This window comes from Homalodisca vitripennis, chromosome 6, assembly GCF_021130785.1.
Source record: "Homalodisca vitripennis isolate AUS2020 chromosome 6, UT_GWSS_2.1, whole genome shotgun sequence".
NCBI lineage: Eukaryota > Metazoa > Arthropoda > Insecta > Hemiptera > Cicadellidae > Homalodisca > Homalodisca vitripennis.
In genome coordinates this window covers 31,444,139-31,464,626 of record NC_060212.1, presented here as the reverse complement: position 1 = coordinate 31,464,626, position 20,488 = coordinate 31,444,139, and the positions used below count along the sequence as shown (strand labels likewise).

The window sequence follows — 20,488 nt, the reverse complement described above, 5'->3', positions numbered from 1 at the left end:
TGTAAACTGCAAAAGTATCAGAAACACTTGTATTATTAAAAAAGACGAGGAGAAGTTGAGAGTCATATAGGAAAGAAGTAGACCCTATCTGAATAACGCTCCAATATTGCAAAGTGTAATAGGATTCATAAATATTTTAAATCTTTTACAGCATAATTTTTTGCAGTAGTACAAATGCGTTCCAGTGAATAAAAACTTTTGAAGTAGGACTTCTTTTTCAGAAACCCAGTCTACATAAAAATAAAATTACTCATAGGAAAATGTTAGACATTGGAAATATCTACCCACCTACTTTCAATTGTTGCATGATCATATGTGTTTCCAAATACAGCCTTGTCTGGGATGTTGAAAAATACTATAATGTAGGCGGAGCATCCTGAGATGAAGGCAAGCAGCATTAACCAACTCCGACAATACGTAATTTTATGGATACGATTACTCCACATAAATTGACCAGCTCCTCCTGAAAATGTAGTCACATGTACTTGTAAAACTTAAAAATTGTTCAGGGATCCAAACAATTAATTTTATTACTTAGAATAGTAATAGATAAAATGAAATGGACAAAATCGTTTCTTTGTATTCATTTGATTGAAATACCTAGAAAGTTCCCGATTCCCACGAATATTCCACTTAAAGGCACAAGCTGCTTCGATTGGGATCCAAACTGCATAGTGAACCCAATGGATGGTCCATAAATTCCACTTATGAAAGCTTGTTGTAGACCTGTAAATCAACATTTGGTGCAATTCAAATTTATGGCATCGAAACATAATTATCTGAGTATTCAACATTTAAAAATTTCATTTTATTTATTTTATTTGATATTAGACAAAATAGGTGAATATTGAATTATGAAGCAACATTTTACATGCAATAAATTAAAATCATATGTTACAACAACATGCCAAAGAGCATTCAAATAATTTTATTATAAGTATCAACTGTATTTTTTTTAATAATCATAAGCAAACAACAAAGCCAGGTAATAATCAAGCATTAGTAAACAATAATAGTAAAATGTTAAAAGTATAGTAACAACTAAAACACAAAAATAAGATAAACTGGTCTTATGAGTTGGCAGTACTGGCGCCCATCTTGGTTTTGGACTCATAAGAACAATGTTAAAATTCAAAAAATTTCATGATCTTATTTTTTATCGTAGAATTATAGGAGGTGTCTCATTTTATAGATGTAATTAATACGCATCCAAATCTTTGTGGTTTTTTTTCAATATTTTAATTGGTTATTTAGAAAAGTCTTATTTTCTTTGCTTGAATACTCAAAAAGTATACATTTTACAAAAAAAGAGCTCTTAAAATTAGGCATCTCTTGTTCTACGACCAATAATAAGGGCTTAAAAGTACTTGAAGTAGATATGGGCGGTATATAACGTATTAGTGTCGGTAACATTGTTATTCAGTGGTAACCTACTACCAGGATAACGTTTTAACAGTATCACCCTGTTATTTCAGTAGCAAATGGGCTGAATGACTGCCTTGGCGTTCTCATAACGTCTTTCTGATATTAGGTAACTAGTCAGTAACTCGGTTACTGAGTAACAGCCGAGGCTATTATGGTGCAAACAATGAGACTAAGAATGGACCAGTTATGGTAACGCTTTTCTGATATTACGTTATTGAGAAACCAATAACGAAGTGGAATGAGCTGGATGGTACGGGAGGGACAGGGAATGAAATATCAGATTGAAATAAATAATAATAAATAAATAAAATATATTTATCGAAATAGAAACGTAGACTTGTTTCTGGGAAAATTAAAACAGACCCAACTTATTCGTCATTCAATTGTTCGTTCTCAGTTATCATTAATTATAAGTAGTCTATTTAAAAATAGTCTACTAATTTAAATATTAGCCTACATTGTAGTGAGTTAGTTAAGTTTTTGGATACTAAACCATAATTATATTGTGCAGTGAAAATTTTAAATAACCAGTTTATAATAAGTAGTATAACAATCTGAAATTACATTGCATTGATTTAGTTAAATTTTCGTATACTATATCTAAATAGCCCCGCGCATGTAGATTTAGTCTGACTCAGTTTACTTGCAACTTAATAACGTCCGTTCAGTAACAGCATGATGCTAACTAATAACGAACGTTGGTCGGCTGGTAACATGTTACCAAGGTAACAGGTTACTGGAACGTAATACCAACTAACCACGTTATTTTGGTAATACTAATAACGAGCGTGGATCGGCTGGTAACGTTACTACGGCAACAGGTTACTGGAACGTAATACCTACTAACCACGTTACCACGTTATTTTGGTAATAGGTTATTGACAAATAAACCATCTCTAAGTTGAAGTCGCTGTTTGTATATTTGCACCCTAAGATAGAAAGAACTGAAATAGTAACTCTACATCTCATCGCGTCGTTGCTGGAACGCTCTACTCAACAGCCGTAGAGATAAGATAAGGCTGCATCAGCCGTAGAGATAAGGGTGCTTCAGCAGTAGAGATCAGATAAGACTACGTTTAAACTGGCGAATAAAGTTGCCCGAGAAACTATCACATAATATGGAAGAGGATAAGCAATTTTTATCGTGCTGCATTGCTGGCTGTTGCGGGAATCAATGCAAGATCCGTACCTACCTTGGAATATACCTTGTTAAATACCTACACTGTTGAATTTTGATCCAACTTTAAATAGCTAACTCAAAGATAGTTTTAATTATTTAGATTACGTTTAGAAAGTGTTCACTAAAATACAGACAGGGCTATAAGTCTATACAAAATTTACCAGCAATCGCCCTCTTGTAAAAAAAACTAAAAATATAATTCAATTTGCATTATCCTAAAGCATTTTTTTTACTGGAAGCTTGGACAAGGTAATAGGCATGGGCTGTGAGTTTCGTCCCAACGAAATAGGCTAACTTGACGAGAGATGACTGTCCAGACGCTCAAACGTAGGTCCGCAAACGCTCAGGATTGTTATGTCGTGTTCCGTTACATGAAAAACTATTGTCTCGTTATTTAATTCAAGTTATAATTAACTGCAGAAACTTAATAATAATTATTTGTTGTGTTGTGGTATTAAATTATACCACGTTTTGATAATACCATCCTTGGTTGAAGGGGGCGAATGTCTCTCAGATGCTAACCGTATCCCTGCTATCTGGCGTTTTTTAACATACGTAGTACCAACAGGCTACGTTCCTTACAGAAACACTATTGTGTTTCTTATTTAATTAGTTTTTGTTCAGTTCCAGGGTTTATTATAGAAATTTTTTCTTTTGTGTATTTTGTGCTTAAAAAGAAGATCCGATTTAATACAGGAAGCAAAAAAAAATTTTTTTGTTACCTACTCGTTATAGTATTAGAATTAGAAACTATGTTTACTAGAACGTAACCGTGTAAATAACGTGAAGCGGTTTCGTTTCCAGTGAAATTATATCCGGCAAATGTCGCTGTCTCTATTGTTTCCTACAAAACCACAGCTGACAAACACCTCATATTCATTTATTTAACTATTGGCGGTCTAGTGTTGTGTTTGTCATTGCAACGAAATGAGGAACAATTAACCTTACAAAGTCAAAACATTGCCTTAAATAGCATGTTTATATTCTAGTTTTATTGAAGAACTAGCTCCCTTTCTTTAATTTCGTATACATATTTTGTTTTAAGGCTAAGTTCTGCACTTTATTAATCTAAATTTCAACATGGAGAATACTCCAGTTTCTCCAAAATGTTACTCTGAAGATGCAAGTAGAGAAAGTAACCATTTTGGAAATGTTTATGAACCAACTTTAACAAAAAGTGCTGTTAATTCCAGAGAATGTCCATTACAAGATAGTAGATTTGAAGCAACCAACAGCTCTAAGTTTAACTCAGATCTTTTGATAACAAAAAATAATGAGACCGAATCATGGAAGATAGCAATGCAAGATGACAGTGGTGTTGATAATAAACAAGCAATTCATGAGGAACCAGCTCTTTGTCGCATATTTTCCTCGCCTGAAAATGCGTCCAATTATCAAATCCAAAATATTGGCAGCATTGACTCTAGTTTTTGTGATACATTATACGAGCCTGTAACATTATCGCATATGTCTCACACAAGAATAGATCATAACATAATGCCTTTTACCGTCGAAAATCATTCAGTAACAACTTTCAGACAGGAGAAAGATATTCTTGGATTGAAATTTCACACAACAGAAGTAGCAGATGATTATAGGTACTACCGCGATGCTTGGATTCCATCAGAAAGCACAAGACTAGCATTTGTACAAATTTCATCCATGACCAATAAGGAGCATTCCACTAACCCTAGCCTTTCTGTTAGTAAAACAGAAGCAAGTACGACAACTGGAAGCGCTTTCCATAAATTGAAAAATGTCAACATGGCTTATGGTAGGAATCTCTCGATTGAAAGTGTCACTGAAGATGAACATGGTCTACGTGAGCTCATCCGTGTTGAAAGCTACCAAGCTGCCTTGGATCTGGTAGTAAGATTGCTGTCCAAACTAGGGCAGGAAGTTGGAAAGACAAATGCTCATAGCAGGCACACAGAATCTTCCATTCAACTATGGTTTACAAGACTGACTCTACTAGTCAAGCTGGGCGAATTCCAAGCAGCAGACATTGAGGCGGATGATTGGTGGGATTGTGATCGACCAAATCTATACTATCAGTTCTATCCAGAGCTCTACAACGGTCGGAAAGGAACCATGGTTCCTTTTCAAATGCGACTTCTTCTAGCTGTGCTCCCTAGTTATTGTGGAAGACATTCTGAGGCACTCCAGAGGCTATTTTCTATTTTATCCATTGTCAAGAAAATCTTAGAGAACCTATCCAAAGGCTGCAATGAAGATGGGAGTGAGTCAGAGCGAAGTGAAAATGAATGTGCTGAATCATTTAAGTTGTGGACAGCTCGACAAAAACGCATCCTCATCACTGTTGTCAATGTTGCTGTGGAAATGCAAGATTATCTGTTGGCATTTGAAGTGATGAACAACCTACTGGATAGTGAGGAAAGTAATGAAGCAAAGCAAGTTTTGCATTCAGTCCTGGGCCGTATCTATTTGCGGCTGGGAGACATCCAGGAAGCCGATAAGTGCTTCAAGTTGGCAAGGTCATTGAGTACTATGCCCGAGGACTTGGACATCGATTACTATGTGAATGAAGCACTAATGGCTGTCACTAACAATAATTATCAGGATGCTTACAAACTCTTCGAAAGAGCTTCACTGATTGACCCTTCCAGTGTGAAGGTGATGAATAACTGTGCTGTGTGTTTGCTATTCATGAAACATTTAAAGGAAGCCATTAGGTTGCTGATCGGAACCATTGCCAACAATCCTTACAAAGCACTTCAAAACTCTTTGGTGCTCAATTTGTGTTCCCTCTTTGAGCTAGAAAGTTCCTATGACTGGAGCACAAAGCTCGACCTTCTTCGACTTGTTGGCAAATATAAAGGAGATTCCATAACTTCCTCATCACTAAAACTCATATAGGCTAAGAAATCTACTTGGTAATTACTAAAATAAATCCAAATGAGTAATGCAACTATATGTTCAAAATAAGTTTGCTCTGAAATAATATGTACAATGGTATAACTTTTTTAAATTTAGATAAAAATGAAATTTATATAAAGTGTGTAAACAGAAAATACCTCAGTATTACTTTTTATTGTTTAACATGATTTTCAAGAATCTTTATTGTCATCCCACATAACAATGTATTGACAACGTCAGAATAGCACTAGTAGGCCTAAATAAATATATAAATATGACCAACATATAGGAGCACATAAATTAAAATTAAAATAGCCTACAACAAAACAGTTTATAAATTACATGACACATAAAAATCAACATAGCACAATTTACATGAAAATGCAATCACTTATACTACAGGAATAAAATTCTTCTACAGAATAAAAAGCTTTTTCTTTTAACCATTTAGTCATTGAATTCTTAAAATCTTTACATGAAATGTCTCTTACAACTAATTGTAACTTATTAAAGAGTTTTACGCCTAAATAAAGATATGCACCGTGTGTTTTAGATAGTCTAGCAAACGTCTGATCAATAGAATGTTGGTTTCTAGTATAATGATTGTGGACTGAGCTTCTTAAATTAAATAATTGTAAGTTTTCTTTTACATACGATAAAATTTGTAAGATAAAAATTGAAGGAAACGTAAGTATACCATATTCTATAAAATATGGTTTACAGGTGTCACTATAGCTAATATTAAAAATTGTACCCACAGCCCTCTTTTGGCACAAGAAAACCTCTTTAGCACCACTAGATCCACCCCAGAGAAGGGTGCCATACAGAAGGTGAGATTGGAAAAGAGCAAAATAAGCCTTTAAAACTAAATTACAACTAGTACAAAGTTTAAGTTTCTTAAGTAAAAAGATAACTCTACATAGACGAGCACACAAGGCATCAGTATGTGCTCTCCATGTAAGCCTTGATTCAAGATGGAGACCTAGCAACTTAACAGACTCAGTAATGAGTCGGAGTCCAAGCGGAGCGGACGTATCGCGGCTAAGCTCTCTTATCAGTGTTCCCGTTCCGTAGCTATACTGCATGTGTGCTTACTTGTATAAGCTTGATTGCTAGTGCCGAATTGCTATACTTTATTTTAATACTTAGTTTTGAAAACTTTCTTCTTTTCTTTGTTTTGAAAATGGCTTCATGTAAAGTTTGTTTGAGTGCTATTAAGAGAAGTCAGTTAAAACTCGTTTGTGCTGATTGTCAGTCGAGTTTTCACGCTAGGTGTGTGAACATGAGTCAGGCGGATGTAGATTGCTTGGAGGAGCTGAACTCAGTGTGGAGGTGTAACTCTTGCAACAACGAACGCAGGAAAAGCATGAGGTTGGAGACGAGTGTGCAGGATGGCAAACTTACACTTGAGGACGTGATGAAGGTGCTTAATGACATCCGAGAGGACCAAAAAGCAACCAAGCAAGACTTCAACACTTCTTATGAGGCTCTACATGTCAAACTTGAGGAAAACGCTCAGTCACTTCAAAGCGCTTTACAGAAAATAGAGGAGTTTTCGAAGAGAGTTGTCGATTTGGAGTTGGAGAATGGTAACTTAAAGAAAAAGGTTGATGAACTGGAAATCAGAGTGGATGACATGGAGCAGTACTCGCGAAGGAACTGTCTGGAGATCCAAGGAATTCCCGAAGAAAAAAATGAAAATGCTCTGGATATTGTCAAGGACGTTGGTCGCGCACTGGGCATGGATGTCAGCGAGGAGATGATAGACACTTGCCACAGATTGGGCCAGAAAGACAGCGGTTATAGAGGATCACGAGGTATCATCGTGAAGTTCGTCCGTCGTCTGGACAGGGAGGCGCTCCTGCAGAAGAGACGTGAGAGGAAGAAGGACTTTTCCACTCGTCACCTTAGTCTTGACAGGCCGTCGGACGTTCCCGTGTACTTGAACGAGTCTCTGTCACCGATGAGGAGGAAGCTGCTGGCCAAGGCGAGGATGCTCAAGAGGGACCGCGGCTACAAGTACATCTGGCTGCGCAACGGCAGCATCCTGCTGCGTAAGGAAGAAGGATCTGCTGTAATTCAAATTAAAACCCAGGCTGACCTTGATAAGTTGTAGATTTAAGCATTTTTTTTTCCTTTCTCGAACTGGTTTAAAGTAAAACTTTATAATGTAACAATTTTATTAATAAGAAAAAGTAAATTTTTAGATAATACACAATATACATTTGACACAGTTTTCCTTTTTCTTTTAGTTTAAAATGCAGAATTTCAACCTAAATGAGAGTTATTTTACTGACAATGTAGGAGGGAAAAATAGTGTAAGTATTATTCAGCAAAATATTCGTAGTATGCGAAAAAATTTTGATGAATTTATAGCGGAAATTTCTTCTTGGAAAAAGTTACCAGAAATCATTATTTTAACTGAAATTTGGATAGGTATAGATGAATCAGATTTTTATCAAATATCTAACTATGATTTAATAGTACACTCAAATGAGAGCTACAGATCTGGTGGTGTTGCTATATTTTTCAAAAGCAATTTTTTTTAATAGCTTTCATTATGAAAGAATTAAATTTCAGTCAGCAGACTTTGAAAGTTAGATTAAGAATATATGATTTAGAATATGTTTTAATTGCAGTTTACAGATTACATGAATATAGTATTACAAATTTTGTTTACGAATTAAGACGATATTTACTCAATTCTTGTAAAGAAACAGAGTCAAAAAATCTTTTAATTATTGGTGACATGAATTTAGATCTTTTTAAAGTAGATAACGATATTGATAGCTACAAAGCATTAATGGCCAGTTGCGGACTTGAGTCTCTTATACATGAAGTTACACGCGAAACAGACCAGACACGGACATGTATTGATCATGTTTTTGCCAGAGTAGAATGTAAAGACATGACTAGTGTAGAAGCTATAGTAATCAGGAGACAGATCACCGATCACTACATGACGGCTGTGAGGTTGAGTTGTGGTGGAGTGTGTGCGAGCAGTGAGCTGGGGGACCAGTGCACTGTGACCCGCCTTGACTATGACCGGCTGATCGGTCTGCTAGGTGACACTGACTGGGCTCCTGTTTACAATCAGCAGGATGCTTCTGCTGCCTACGACTTGTTTGAAGGTAAACTTTTACAGTATATTAAACAATGTAAAAAAGAGGTAGCGGTTAGTTCGAAATTTACTAAACTCAAACCATGGATAAATGATAATATATGTAAAAGAATAAAAAAACGAAATGAGCTTTATAAAAAAACAAGGAATAGACCGGTAAACGATCCATTTAAAAATTATTATATTAGATTCCGAAACAAATTAAAAACAGATATAGAACTTGTTAAGCGCGAGTATTATAGTAATAAGTTTGAAAGCAGTAAGGGTAATAGTAAGGCAACATGGAAAATAGTTGGTGAGGTTACTGGCCAAGAAAAGCGCACAAACAAGCCTTTTTGTTTAAGTGTAAACAATGAAGTTATTACTAAGTCAGAAGAAGTTGCTAATGAGTTTAACAAATATTTTTTATCTGTAGTAGATGAAGTTATAGATAGGCAACCAAAACCAGTCAGCTTTGAAAATAGTGCATATAAGAATGTATTTAATTTTTATCAAGAGAAATGTTCTATTATGATAGGGCCAGTTTTAAGAGAAGATGTACTACAAGCAATTAATTCATTACAAAATGGAAAATCTCCTGGAATTGATGGAATCTATTCTTTTTTGCTTAAAAACATTTCTCATACAATTGTTAATGTTTTTACTTATATAATTAATCTTAGTTTTTCTACGGGAGTTTTTCCGTCAAAATTAAAGCAAGCGGTTGTTATACCAATTCATAAGAAAGGTTCAACATTACTTTGTAGTCAGTTCAGACCAATATCCTTAATTTCTACCTTTTCAAAAATAATAGAGAAAATTATGAAAGAAAAACTATTGAAGTTCTTAGAGAAAACAAAGTTTTTTAGTATTAACCAATTTGGTTTTAGAAGTGGGAAGAGTACGGAAAACGCGTTACTAAAACTCGTAAGCTCAGTCACAGAGGGGATTAACAATAATTTATTTGTTAGTGCACTTTTTTTAGATATAAAAAAAGCATTTGACACTGTTGATCACAACATTCTTTTAAAAAAGTTGTATAATTGTGGTGTACGTGGAGTTGCTTATGATTGGTTTAAAAGTTATTTGACAGATAGAAAACAGAATTGATGGAGTTTTAAGTAGCATGGGCAAAATTGTATATGGGGTACCACAAGGCTCTGTTCTTGGGTCAATTCTCTTTATAATATATATAAATGATTTATGCACAGCAAATTTTAAAGGACAAGTTACAGCATTTGCGGATGATACTGCCTTTTTTTATTCAAGTAGCATATTAAATAATATCGAAAGCCAAATGAATCTTGATTTAAAATGTATAAAGTGGTGGTTTTCAAAAAATAATCTTGTGTTAAGTACCGAAAAAACTAATTACATGAATTTTTCACTTAAAAGGAAGGACTCTCCGAAGATAAGGCTAACCTATAACTGTTTAAGTTGTTTAGTAAGTAGCAGCTCGTGTTCTGAATGTTCAGAAATAGAGGAGAAAAATGAAATAAAATATTTAGGTGTTACATTAGATAATGCGCTAAACTGGAAAAAACATATATTATATTTAAAGGCAAAATTAATATCAGGTGTTAGGCTGTTTTACTTTCTACGAAACATGTGTCCCTTGCAAACTTTGCGCTCTTTATATTTTTCATTAGTTCAAAGTAGACTGCAGTATGGAGTTGTTTGTTGGGGTGGAACTTATAAAACTTCCCTAAACTCTTTAATTGTAATTCAGAAGCATTTTGTTAGATTAATCTCGAAAAAAAGTATTAGAGAACCTTCTCACCCTTGTTTTGTAAACTTAAAAATTCTTCCTTTGCGACATTTGTACGTTTTTGCAGTATTAAAAAACTTTTTTATCGGGAATAGGAACTTAAAGAACTTAAACATTTTTAAGCAAAGATTACGAAATGCTAATGAATTCCAAATATCTAAGCCTAAAACAACATTTTATGTCAAATCATATAACTATATAGGTCCAAAATTGTTTAACAAATTACCGAAAACCATTAGGCAGATAGAAGGTTTAAATAAGTTTTTGAAGGAAACAAAAAAATGGCTATATAATTATAAAAACATTGAAGATCTGTTTTTGACATTAAAATAAAACTGCTAAGGGTATTTAACAGTAGCAATTTAAGTTAGTTTTAAGTGGTATATCTTGTAACGTTATGTTATAAGTACATTTACTATAGCAGAATAGTTTTTAATTTTCTATATATTTTCTTTTTAACAACTAAGCACACATTTCTTGTTTTTATATGTAGTAGTGGTGTGGTTATAATTCATATGATTTTTAGTAATGTTAGGGAAACAACGTTGTTACAATTTAGTTGCCGCTATGGATTTTCTCTTAGTTATTTTGTCTAATATTATGATGGAACCCCAAAACAGGTTTTCAAACCTTAGGGGCCCTATTTATTTTCTCCTTAGTTAATTGTCTCGAAAAATTTATTATGTTTTAAAATGTTAGTTTAGATACTTAAATTTTTACTCTTTATTTATTTATTTTTTTTAGCTGCTAAGCATTATATAAGTGTAAAAGTTTATTTTGTTTAGGAGGCAGCCTGGCAAGTGTTGTTTTTGTATTCTATACTTAAATTGTTAATGTATGTGTTCTTTTGAGAAAAGGAGAAAATAAACGTATTCTTATTCTTATTCTTATTTACAGAGTTGACACCTAGGTTAAATATTATTTCCTCTGACTTATCCTCATTAACTCTTAGACTATTTGCAGTAAACCAAAGGTAGGATCTCTCTTTCATATAGTCCATCATAACAAGATTAAGCTCAGGAAGTTTACAAGAACACATCAAAGTAGTGTCGTCAGCATATAAGATACTCTTGTTTGGTAGAAATTTTGGGAGGTCATTAATGAAGACGACGAACAAAAAGGGGCCCAGGACAGAGCCCTGGGGAACCCCCCTAGTCACTCTCTTGAGATCAGAGTTCTGGCCACTTAGTTTGACAAACTGGTACCTATCAGACAAGTAAGAACTAAAAAGAGATAGTTCAACATCTCCGAGTAAATAATGGTTAAGCTTTCTAATGAGTTCTGAGTAAGGTACAATGTCAAAAGCTTTACTAAGGTCCATCAATAAAGTGCATATCTCTTCTTTGTTTTCAAAACCATTAATAATATAGGAGACAATGTTTTCTACAGCCTTAACAGTGGAGAGGTTTTGTCTAAAACCAAATTGCTCCGATGAGAGTAAGCAATTCTGCTCAAAATAATGTTCAACCTGGAATTTAATAATGCTTTCGATTATCTTGGACACAACAGGCACCAAAGCAATTGGTCGGTAGTTATTAACATTCAATTTATCGCCTTTTTTGTATATCGGCACAGTTACAGTCGTTTTTAAACATCTAGGATAAACACCAACACTGAGCATCCAATTAATAAGAATTGTCAAGGGATACAAAATTTCCTTTGTAACTTTCTTTAAAACAAAATCGGATAATCCAAAGATATCTTCAGACTTAGAGTTACTTAGCCTACATACAGTGTTATGAATATCAACAGGGTTAACATAACTCCACTTAAAAGGCAGAGTTATTACAATGTTTTAGACATGATCTTTAGAGATGCATGTGGAGTGGAGTGTATATGCATCTCCATATACATGCACAGTGGAGCAACTGTTTTCTATACAAAAGATCGTAGATATGGAAGGGTTTATTTAATGTAAATGTTGAGTTGTACCATAATTTAATGTACATGATGGTGAATAAATCTTGAGTTAATTCACCATCTTCCGAGTTATGAATAAACCTAAAATTGGGACGGATCATACTTGCATATTTTGAATAAAAAATTTCCTTTATGAACTCTGTAATTTTCCCAGAAAAGACTTGTTTGTGGCAGCCTATCATCAATTCGCTCACATACGTTCAACAGAAATCGACCACATTTACAAAATGCTCTTTATCTGATTTTTGTTGTTTGAGTCAGCATTTAAAGTAAAATGTAGAAAATACATACCTGTGTAACAGAAAGTAAAGCATAAAACAAGAATATTCTTTGTTGTGAACAAAGTCCAGGTTTTCCCCAATGCTTCCAGCGGACCAGTGTCTGGGGAAGAGGAACTTTTAGTTTTCCTCAGCCTTGAGAATAGGACACCAGCCAGTCCTGCCATCGACGCAAGAACATACATGATACTACGCCGAGTCTCTCGGTCCAAGTATTTCTTCCCCTCCAGTTGAAAATATGCGTATAAATTCCCAGGAAACATTCTGAAAAATCAAGTGCTGTAACAACTTTTGATTCAAGTAACAGCTAAACAGAATTTTTCCAGACATTTTCAATCATTCAGTTAAACAAAAATATCAGTAACACTACGTTTCGAGATCTGCAATCCGATCTCTTCTTCAGGTAAATAACTAATCTAACACATAATTACAAACTAGGTTAAATTAAACAAATCATACAAGAGTGTTGTGACGCCTAAGTCAGGAATCACAACCCACATGTTGTGTGTCAACTTTACTAACTCTAAAAAATGCACTTAATAAAAAACTAATTATTAAAACTGAACTACAGAATACAGGTCACAATACGTCTGCATTCATCAACCAACCACCTACGACTGTCAGGTTTAATAATTAGTGTTGGGGAATGAATGAAAAGATGCCAAATTACTGTTAGAGGATAAAGAGTGAGCAGTGGAAAGGAGTACAGCACCTATCAGGTGAGTCTTGTATGATTGCCAACCTCAGCAACAGTAAAGTTCGTGTCAAACGAAGTACGAATTGGTTGGCACATTTATTTTCGAGAAATTAAGGAGAGAAAAATAAATTGCCAATATGATCAGTCTAAAACTAACCCTACTCTCCCCCAACTACTAATTTGTAAAAATATTGTAAAATGACCTGAATATCAATATAAAATCAATATTAGTAACAAAAAATTCAGGAATAAAGTTGGCAATACAGAACATCCTGTGAACATATATGTTGGCAGTCAACGTGTTAAGAAGCTCAAGTATGGAGCTTATGATCCATACCTCATTAATTTGGTGTTGTTATTAAATGATAGAGAAGATTTCATATTATTCCTAAGACTCTTAATCTTTCAGAATGTGTTACAACAATGTTACGGTTGTTTATTGCCATCCTTTGCAATGATGGGTTTAAACATCCCACTAGTAAGATAATCTAGATGCTTCAATCCAGATACATTTTGTAAAGGATCACCCAAAATATAATTATCACATATGTATTAAACTTTGTTATATCTATTAGTTAATTGAAGATACATACGCACACATGAACAACATCCAAAATATGCAAATGTTGCGGGGGAACCGCTCGGGTGTGGAGCTAGTCACCAAGTACTTGCCCTCGGCTGTCCAGAGAATAGAACCCGAGACTCCTACCACAACAGCTCCACAGTAGATGGACCATGTTTGTTCCAAGCTTAGAGCAAGCATGTACATCCTGTGACATATACTTAAAATTTTAATTATTTTGTACATAATTTACAATTGAATGAAACAATATCCTATATGATCGATTCATATTGAAGATATAAACCACGCAGAAAGGAACTCTTATGGACAAGATACAGTAATTCATTTTTAGTTAGGGTTTTTGTGTTAAACACATAAATGATTGTTTATTTCAACATCATATTCATGACATCTGCTAAAATTAGTTACGGTAAGTGTTCAATGAATTACAACTATAAGCAAAATGAATGATTTCCATATTGCAAATGAGTTCTGGAAATTCTAGTTACCCATAGCTTAAATAATTGCTTTTCAAACAACATTTTTAAAATCATTTTTAGAAAACTCGTTCCGCAAATAGTAACATATTAGAATGTGAGAAAAATTGTGGAAATGTACCTAGATTTACAAGAGCCTTTGTTAAAACTTCTTTGAAAGTCCAGAAACATCACTTTTAGGTATGTCCAAAATTAATTAATTATTTATTTTTAAACTAATACTGTACCGTATGATTATTATAACTCAGTTAAGCCCTAATTTTGAAATCTTTTTTACTATGTTTAGTTGATTTGGTCAAATCCTTTCAAGACACAGAGGGTTTAGATATGAACAAAACAGGTGTCGTTTTTTCTGAGACAATAACTCTTGATTGAGCTATACACTCTTCCAGCAATTAGAATACAGTAAAACCTGTCATATCTAGAGGTGCAACATCCGGCATGGTGGCAAATGATAAACAATTTTTTAACAGCTTTGTGAAGAAGAAGATTGTACTGTTCAATCGGCTGTATACCCAACTTTCTTTATCAAATCAAATCATTCTTTAATCACATAATTATACTTTGAGTATAGTGTTAAGTCAAAATAACAAGTTTTAAATAAGGTTTTAAATCAATGTAAATAATAAGTCCAGTAGTGTTCAATTGGCTTCTCCAGTCCAGGAACTCGTTGACTGTGTATATGTATCAGCCAAGGAGCCATGTTGTTTATGCAGTCTTCAAGTTCTTCTTAGGTAATTGCTGTAGGGCATGTGGCAGCACATTATAACTTTTATTATAACTTATAGGAACACAATTTATAACTTTACATGTGTTCCTGCCTTTATGTCTTTTGAGATCCACACCCCAAGGTACTTGTCAGCTTCTTTGGTTTGGATTTACATACCTTACAGCCAAATAGTAATCTCTGGCATTCTCCTTTTTCAAAAAAGGAGCTCTTTTTCTGTTTCTTCCGGGGCCAACTTCAGTTTCATTTTTGTCATCATTGAACTAATTTGTTTCAGTGCCATTCTGCCTGCAATCAAAGGCCTTCCCTAGATTTTGATGATACAAATACCGCTAAATTAACATATGCAACCAGCTTTAGATCAGGTGGCATCCAGGTCAATAAAAACTGGTCATAGTATGCATTCCAGAAGTATGAATCTAATACGGATCCCTGAGGTACACCACAAGTGACCTTGTCTGGTATCTGCCACATACATCCCTCTATCAGAGAGATCTCTGGATAATATGGAGCAGATATAAAGGTGTTCCTATTCTGGTCAAGGCCTTTAAACCCTCTCAATGGAGCTGAATTAAAGGCATTGTTCACGTGCAGTGCTACAAGAACACGAAGTTTTCAATGCCTATGTGTTGTTTCCTTCACTGCTTTACCATACTCCATGACTTTCAATATGGCATCTACCATTCATCGGCCTTTTCAGAAGCCAAATGGAGATTTCAAGAATCCTGGTGGTTTTTCTATTAATCTACTCAGTACATGTTCTAAGAGCTTTCTCAGGACATTAAGTAGGCAAAGCGGTTTGTAAGTGGCTATCTCCTGTTCCTCTTTCCCAGGTTTTTCAAAAGCACCAAAGAGACATTTTCCATGGGCCAGGGAATTCTCCTTTAGGTAAATAGAGATTCATCATCTTTGTACACTCTTCTACATCAAATTTTAACTCGCCCAGCCTATTTTATTTTAAGAACTAATTACCTTGGTGAAAATATGATATTAGTGTTAATTTATCAGCTTTTGAATATGCATTAGGACGTGTCGTAGTGGTGAGATGTTACTTTTCACTAAGTTAAGATCCAAATTTTAAATATTCTACATTACTGAATGTTTTATTTTTACATAAAATAAATTAGAATTTACTGTTTACTTTCAGGAATTACCCTATGTAACCGTAGAATTAAGAAATCTAGTGCGTTAGTTTAGTCTTAAACAGAATAAACATAGATATGGTTTTTATATGATAAAGTCGCCCAAATCTGGTCGTGTATCTGTTATAAATTAGTTACGTTATAATAGCACAATTTCATGTCAGGCTCTAACGAATACCAGGCCTACCTTACCACCACATGAAGCTAAGTATGAATGTTTTTACTTTGCTATAGTACAAGGGTGTAGCCAGTGAGCGGTTCCAAAGGGTTCAGACCTCACCCAAATTTTCAATTACTTTCTTTAGCAAACGATTATTATTATTTAAATAATTCAGTAAAGCTGACGTGTACTGCTGAAATATTGTGCTCAACATTGAAACGGGTCAAGAACCTTATAAGGAACGAAATGGGGAATGAGTGGTTGAATGCACTTTCCTTACTTTTTGTCCACTATGGAAAATATCAGTCATCTTGAGCCCCCTCCCCCCAATATTGTTTCCTGGCTACGTTCTTGCTAGAGTATATAATATGCTGATACTAGTCAATAGTCAAAAGTTGTTTATTTACAACAACATAAAGACGTGTCAACACTCCAGAGAAGTGTCACAATCTGGATACTCACGAGTATCCGAGAGCTGCAAGCGTCATGCCCAAAATGGGACCCGTGACGCTGACGATAGATGGGGCCAACCAGAAGCTGAGACACGTGACCGAGTATGTGACTCCATGTACCGAGTATCCCTCCACTTGGAACTCTGGCCTCTCATCTTGGATACTAGAAATTATCGTCTTCTGGAAACAAACTCAAACGTATGGCAATATTGATAACAATTTACATTTAGACATGAGAAGTAATTATTATTAATCAATCAATATTATTATTACTATGAAAACGTTTTTTATTATATATTTATATAATTTATATAATTATAATATAAAATATAATATATATATATTATAAAATATTTATTACATCAACGCCTGGATGTCCGATCACGGTCTTTCGCTTGCTCTGAGCAAGACGGAGATCGTGATTCTCACAAAGAAGAGAATTGACACCGTCGTCCCGCTGAGTGGGAAGGGAAGTGGTCCAGTCAACGCGTGCCGCCAAGTACCTCGGAGTCATGGTGGACCGTAAGTTAAGCTGGAGAGACCAGATCTTCCGTTCGGCGGACAAGGCTGCTAAGGTGGTCTCTTATCTTAGTAAGCTGATGGCCAATGTTGGGGGTCCTCGGTCCAGCAAAAGACGGTTATTGATGTCCGCAGTCCAGTCTGTACTCCTTTATGGGGCAGAGGTGTGGGCAGACGCTCTTATCAAGGAATGTTATAGGTTGCGACTCGCCCGGGTTCAGCGTCAAGCTGCGCTCCGGGTGTGTTCCGCCTATCGGACAGTATCCGAGACTGCCGTCCTGGTGGTTGCCGGAGTCATCCCTGTCAAGCTCTTGGCAGGGGAGAGGAAGGCGATTTATCAGAGACAAGGCGAGATCGGCAAGGACGCAGCAAGATCCGAAGAGCGTGCCCGAACCTTCCAGCAGTGGCAACACAGCTGGGAGCACGAAACCCGAGGACGATGGACTGCGCGACTCATCGAGCAGATTCAACCGTGGGTCGAAAGGCGGCATGGCGAGGTGGATTACTACCTCACGCAGTTCCTGACAGGTCACGGCTATTTCAAGTCGTACCTGAACCGGATGGGCAAGACCGATTCACCGGATTGCATCTACTGCCCGGGCGTTCCCGACGACGCGGAACACACCTTCTTCCGCTGTCCGCGTTGGGAAAGGCCCCGCCTGGAGGCCACAAGAAAACTCGGGGTTTTTTCGGTGGATACGGTCTGCGAAAAGATAATGGAGGATAAGGGGAACTGGGATTGTTTGTCACAGTTCGTCCGGGGCATCCTCCTGGAAAAGAAACCCGATCTGGACCGCGAAGTGGCCCAGATCCCTTGACCGAGCGGCTGGATAAGGAGCGAGCCCCACGGGCTTAAGCCAAATTTAGGCCTAGCCTGAAGTAATGTGATAAACAATCCCAGGTTAGAATCCTAAAGAGTAGAGGAGGTTTTTTTAGTGGGTAAACCCGTTTTTAGGGGAGTCCCACACTACAGGCTGGCCACCTGTGTGCGTAATAGCATTTTTCCTGCCTCTCCCTAAAAAAAAAAAAAAAAAAAAAAAAAAAAAAAACTATGAAAACGTAAATTGTATTACATAACGCAGTGTCCTTTAAGAGTACTAATTTGTTATTGATTAGTGATTGTTTTTTCTTAACATTTTACTTGTTATACGTTTAACAACCGTTTATTTCCACCGAAGCAAAAAAGATGACAACAACTGAAGTTCTTTATTTCTCATATCACAACAACAGAATTTTCTCAACAATAATATTCATGATTAATGCAGTCAAATGCTTAAATCTATCAATCTTGGATATATAGCAATAACTTATTTTCAAAAATAAGTTGTGAAATACTTAGAAAAATTTTGTCTGTCGGTTGTATTGTGTAGATTTTTTGAATATTTTGTTAGATATTTATTTATCAATGGACAAACCATTTTACATTTAGAATAACATGGTAAATCATTTATAGTACCAATAGCACTAGGAATACCGTATACATGTAATAATAATTTGTTAAACACACATGCAAGCACACACACTCAACTTCAATTAACATTAATATAGCAATATAAGATAAATCATCAAATCATAGTGTGTTTACTAATTTAACTGTCCCTAAAGCTTTATGTTTGATTAGACATCTACTTAAAAATGATAACAGCTTCAGTATGAGAACAACCTTATATATTAACTGCATATTGAAACTACTTACTGTATGTGTTAGCATAACTATTTTCAGATATAAAACAAATTTTAGACTAAATATTTTTTATAATTTTACTCTTTTTATCTATTTATTTTTTAGGTAAGTTGCAGGGCTATGGGTTTTGTTCTGAGCCCAATAATAAGCAACATATTTATAGACCACTTTTAAGACATGGCCTATAAAAATCGGAGTAATAAACCAGAATACAGAATACAGAAATCTTTATTCGTATACATGGAGTACAGAATTGTGTCAATATAATTTAGTTGTACAATCAGGTATTTAAAAATTCTTCTAGGGTGTAATATGGTTTCTGCAGCAGCCAGGCCTTGAGTGCTGTCTTGAAGTACTTCTCATCTCTGCGTCTCTTGAGGTCCTCTGGAAGATGATTGAAAAGTTTTCTCCCCATGTATGTAGGTTTCTTTTCAAATAGGGTCAGGTGGTGTGTGGGGAGGGCATAGTCACAGGCGTTTCTGGTGTCATAGCTGTGTGTGTCACCTAGCTGGTCAGGTTTCTGAGCTATTGTGAAGCAGATGGTCTCGCAGATGTAGAGTGAGACAGCTGTCAAGATCGCTAGTTCTCCAAATGCCTGACGGCATGAGTCTTGAGGAGTCAGTCCCGCAAGAATTCGAATTACTTTCTTTTGTAGAACCAGAACCCGCTCCCTGTTTCTTACTGAGGAGTTGCCCCACACAAGTAGTCCGTACCTTAGATGAGATTCAAAAAGAGAGAAGTATGCTGTCCTGGTAGTATCATTGTTACAAGTACTTTTTATTCTTTTAAGAGCATAGATACTAGAGTTGAGCTTGCTGCAAAGACCATCAATGTGTGAGTTCCAAGAGATATTGTCATCTATTGTTATGCCGAGATACTTGGCTTCATTATCTTGGATTATTTCAGGTAAGCCATAGTAATCATTGGTTCTTCGGCCTTTCCATATTAATTGTTGTGTTTTGCTCTCATTAAGAACTAGGTCATTATGTTGGCAGTATTGCTTTGTCATATTCAGGGCTATAAATGAATTTATTTCAAGAGATTCTGTGTCTTTTTTTGCAATAAGAAGAGCGGTGTCATCTGCATATAACATAGCTTGGGCCCAGTCAAGAAGATAGCTTGGTAGGTCATTTGTCAGCAATATGAAGAGCACTGGTCCAAGTATAGATCCCTGAGGTACACCTCTAGTGATTGGGAGTAAGGTTGATCTTGCTTTATGGGATGTGTTGTTTCTGGTATAATTTACTTCCACTAGTTGCTGTCGATCTTTCAGGTAGCTAGCAAGCCAGTCATGTGATGCTCCCCTAATGCCCATATTTCCTACTTTTTGAAGCAGTAGAGAGTGGTTTAGGCAATCAAAAGCCTTGCTGAAGTCTAGTAGCATGGCGGTTACTGTTGTACCTTCTTCAAGTTTGTCGATAATAAACTCTGTCAGTTGAACTATAGCCGTGGTGGTGGATCTTCCTCGTAAGAAGCCATGCTGTTGAGGCGTCAAGATGT

The 20,488-nt window shown here is 35.6% G+C and overlaps 1 protein-coding gene across 1 annotated transcript in view; it reads right to left on the bottom strand.

Moving 5' to 3' along the window:
• The window catches only part of LOC124364205 (UNC93-like protein MFSD11), a 32,118-nt gene that overhangs the window by 4,709 nt on the left and 6,921 nt on the right, over positions 1–20,488 (bottom strand). Inside the window, exons 2-6 of the mRNA XM_046819516.1 lie at positions 16,796–16,965; positions 13,839–14,015; positions 12,562–12,812; positions 601–726; positions 289–463 (exon numbers count right to left, since the gene is read on the bottom strand). Of these exons, the coding sequence (XP_046675472.1) occupies positions 289–463; positions 601–726; positions 12,562–12,812; positions 13,839–14,015; positions 16,796–16,965 (899 nt within the window). The remainder of the gene's footprint in view (positions 1–288; positions 464–600; positions 727–12,561; positions 12,813–13,838; positions 14,016–16,795; positions 16,966–20,488) is intronic.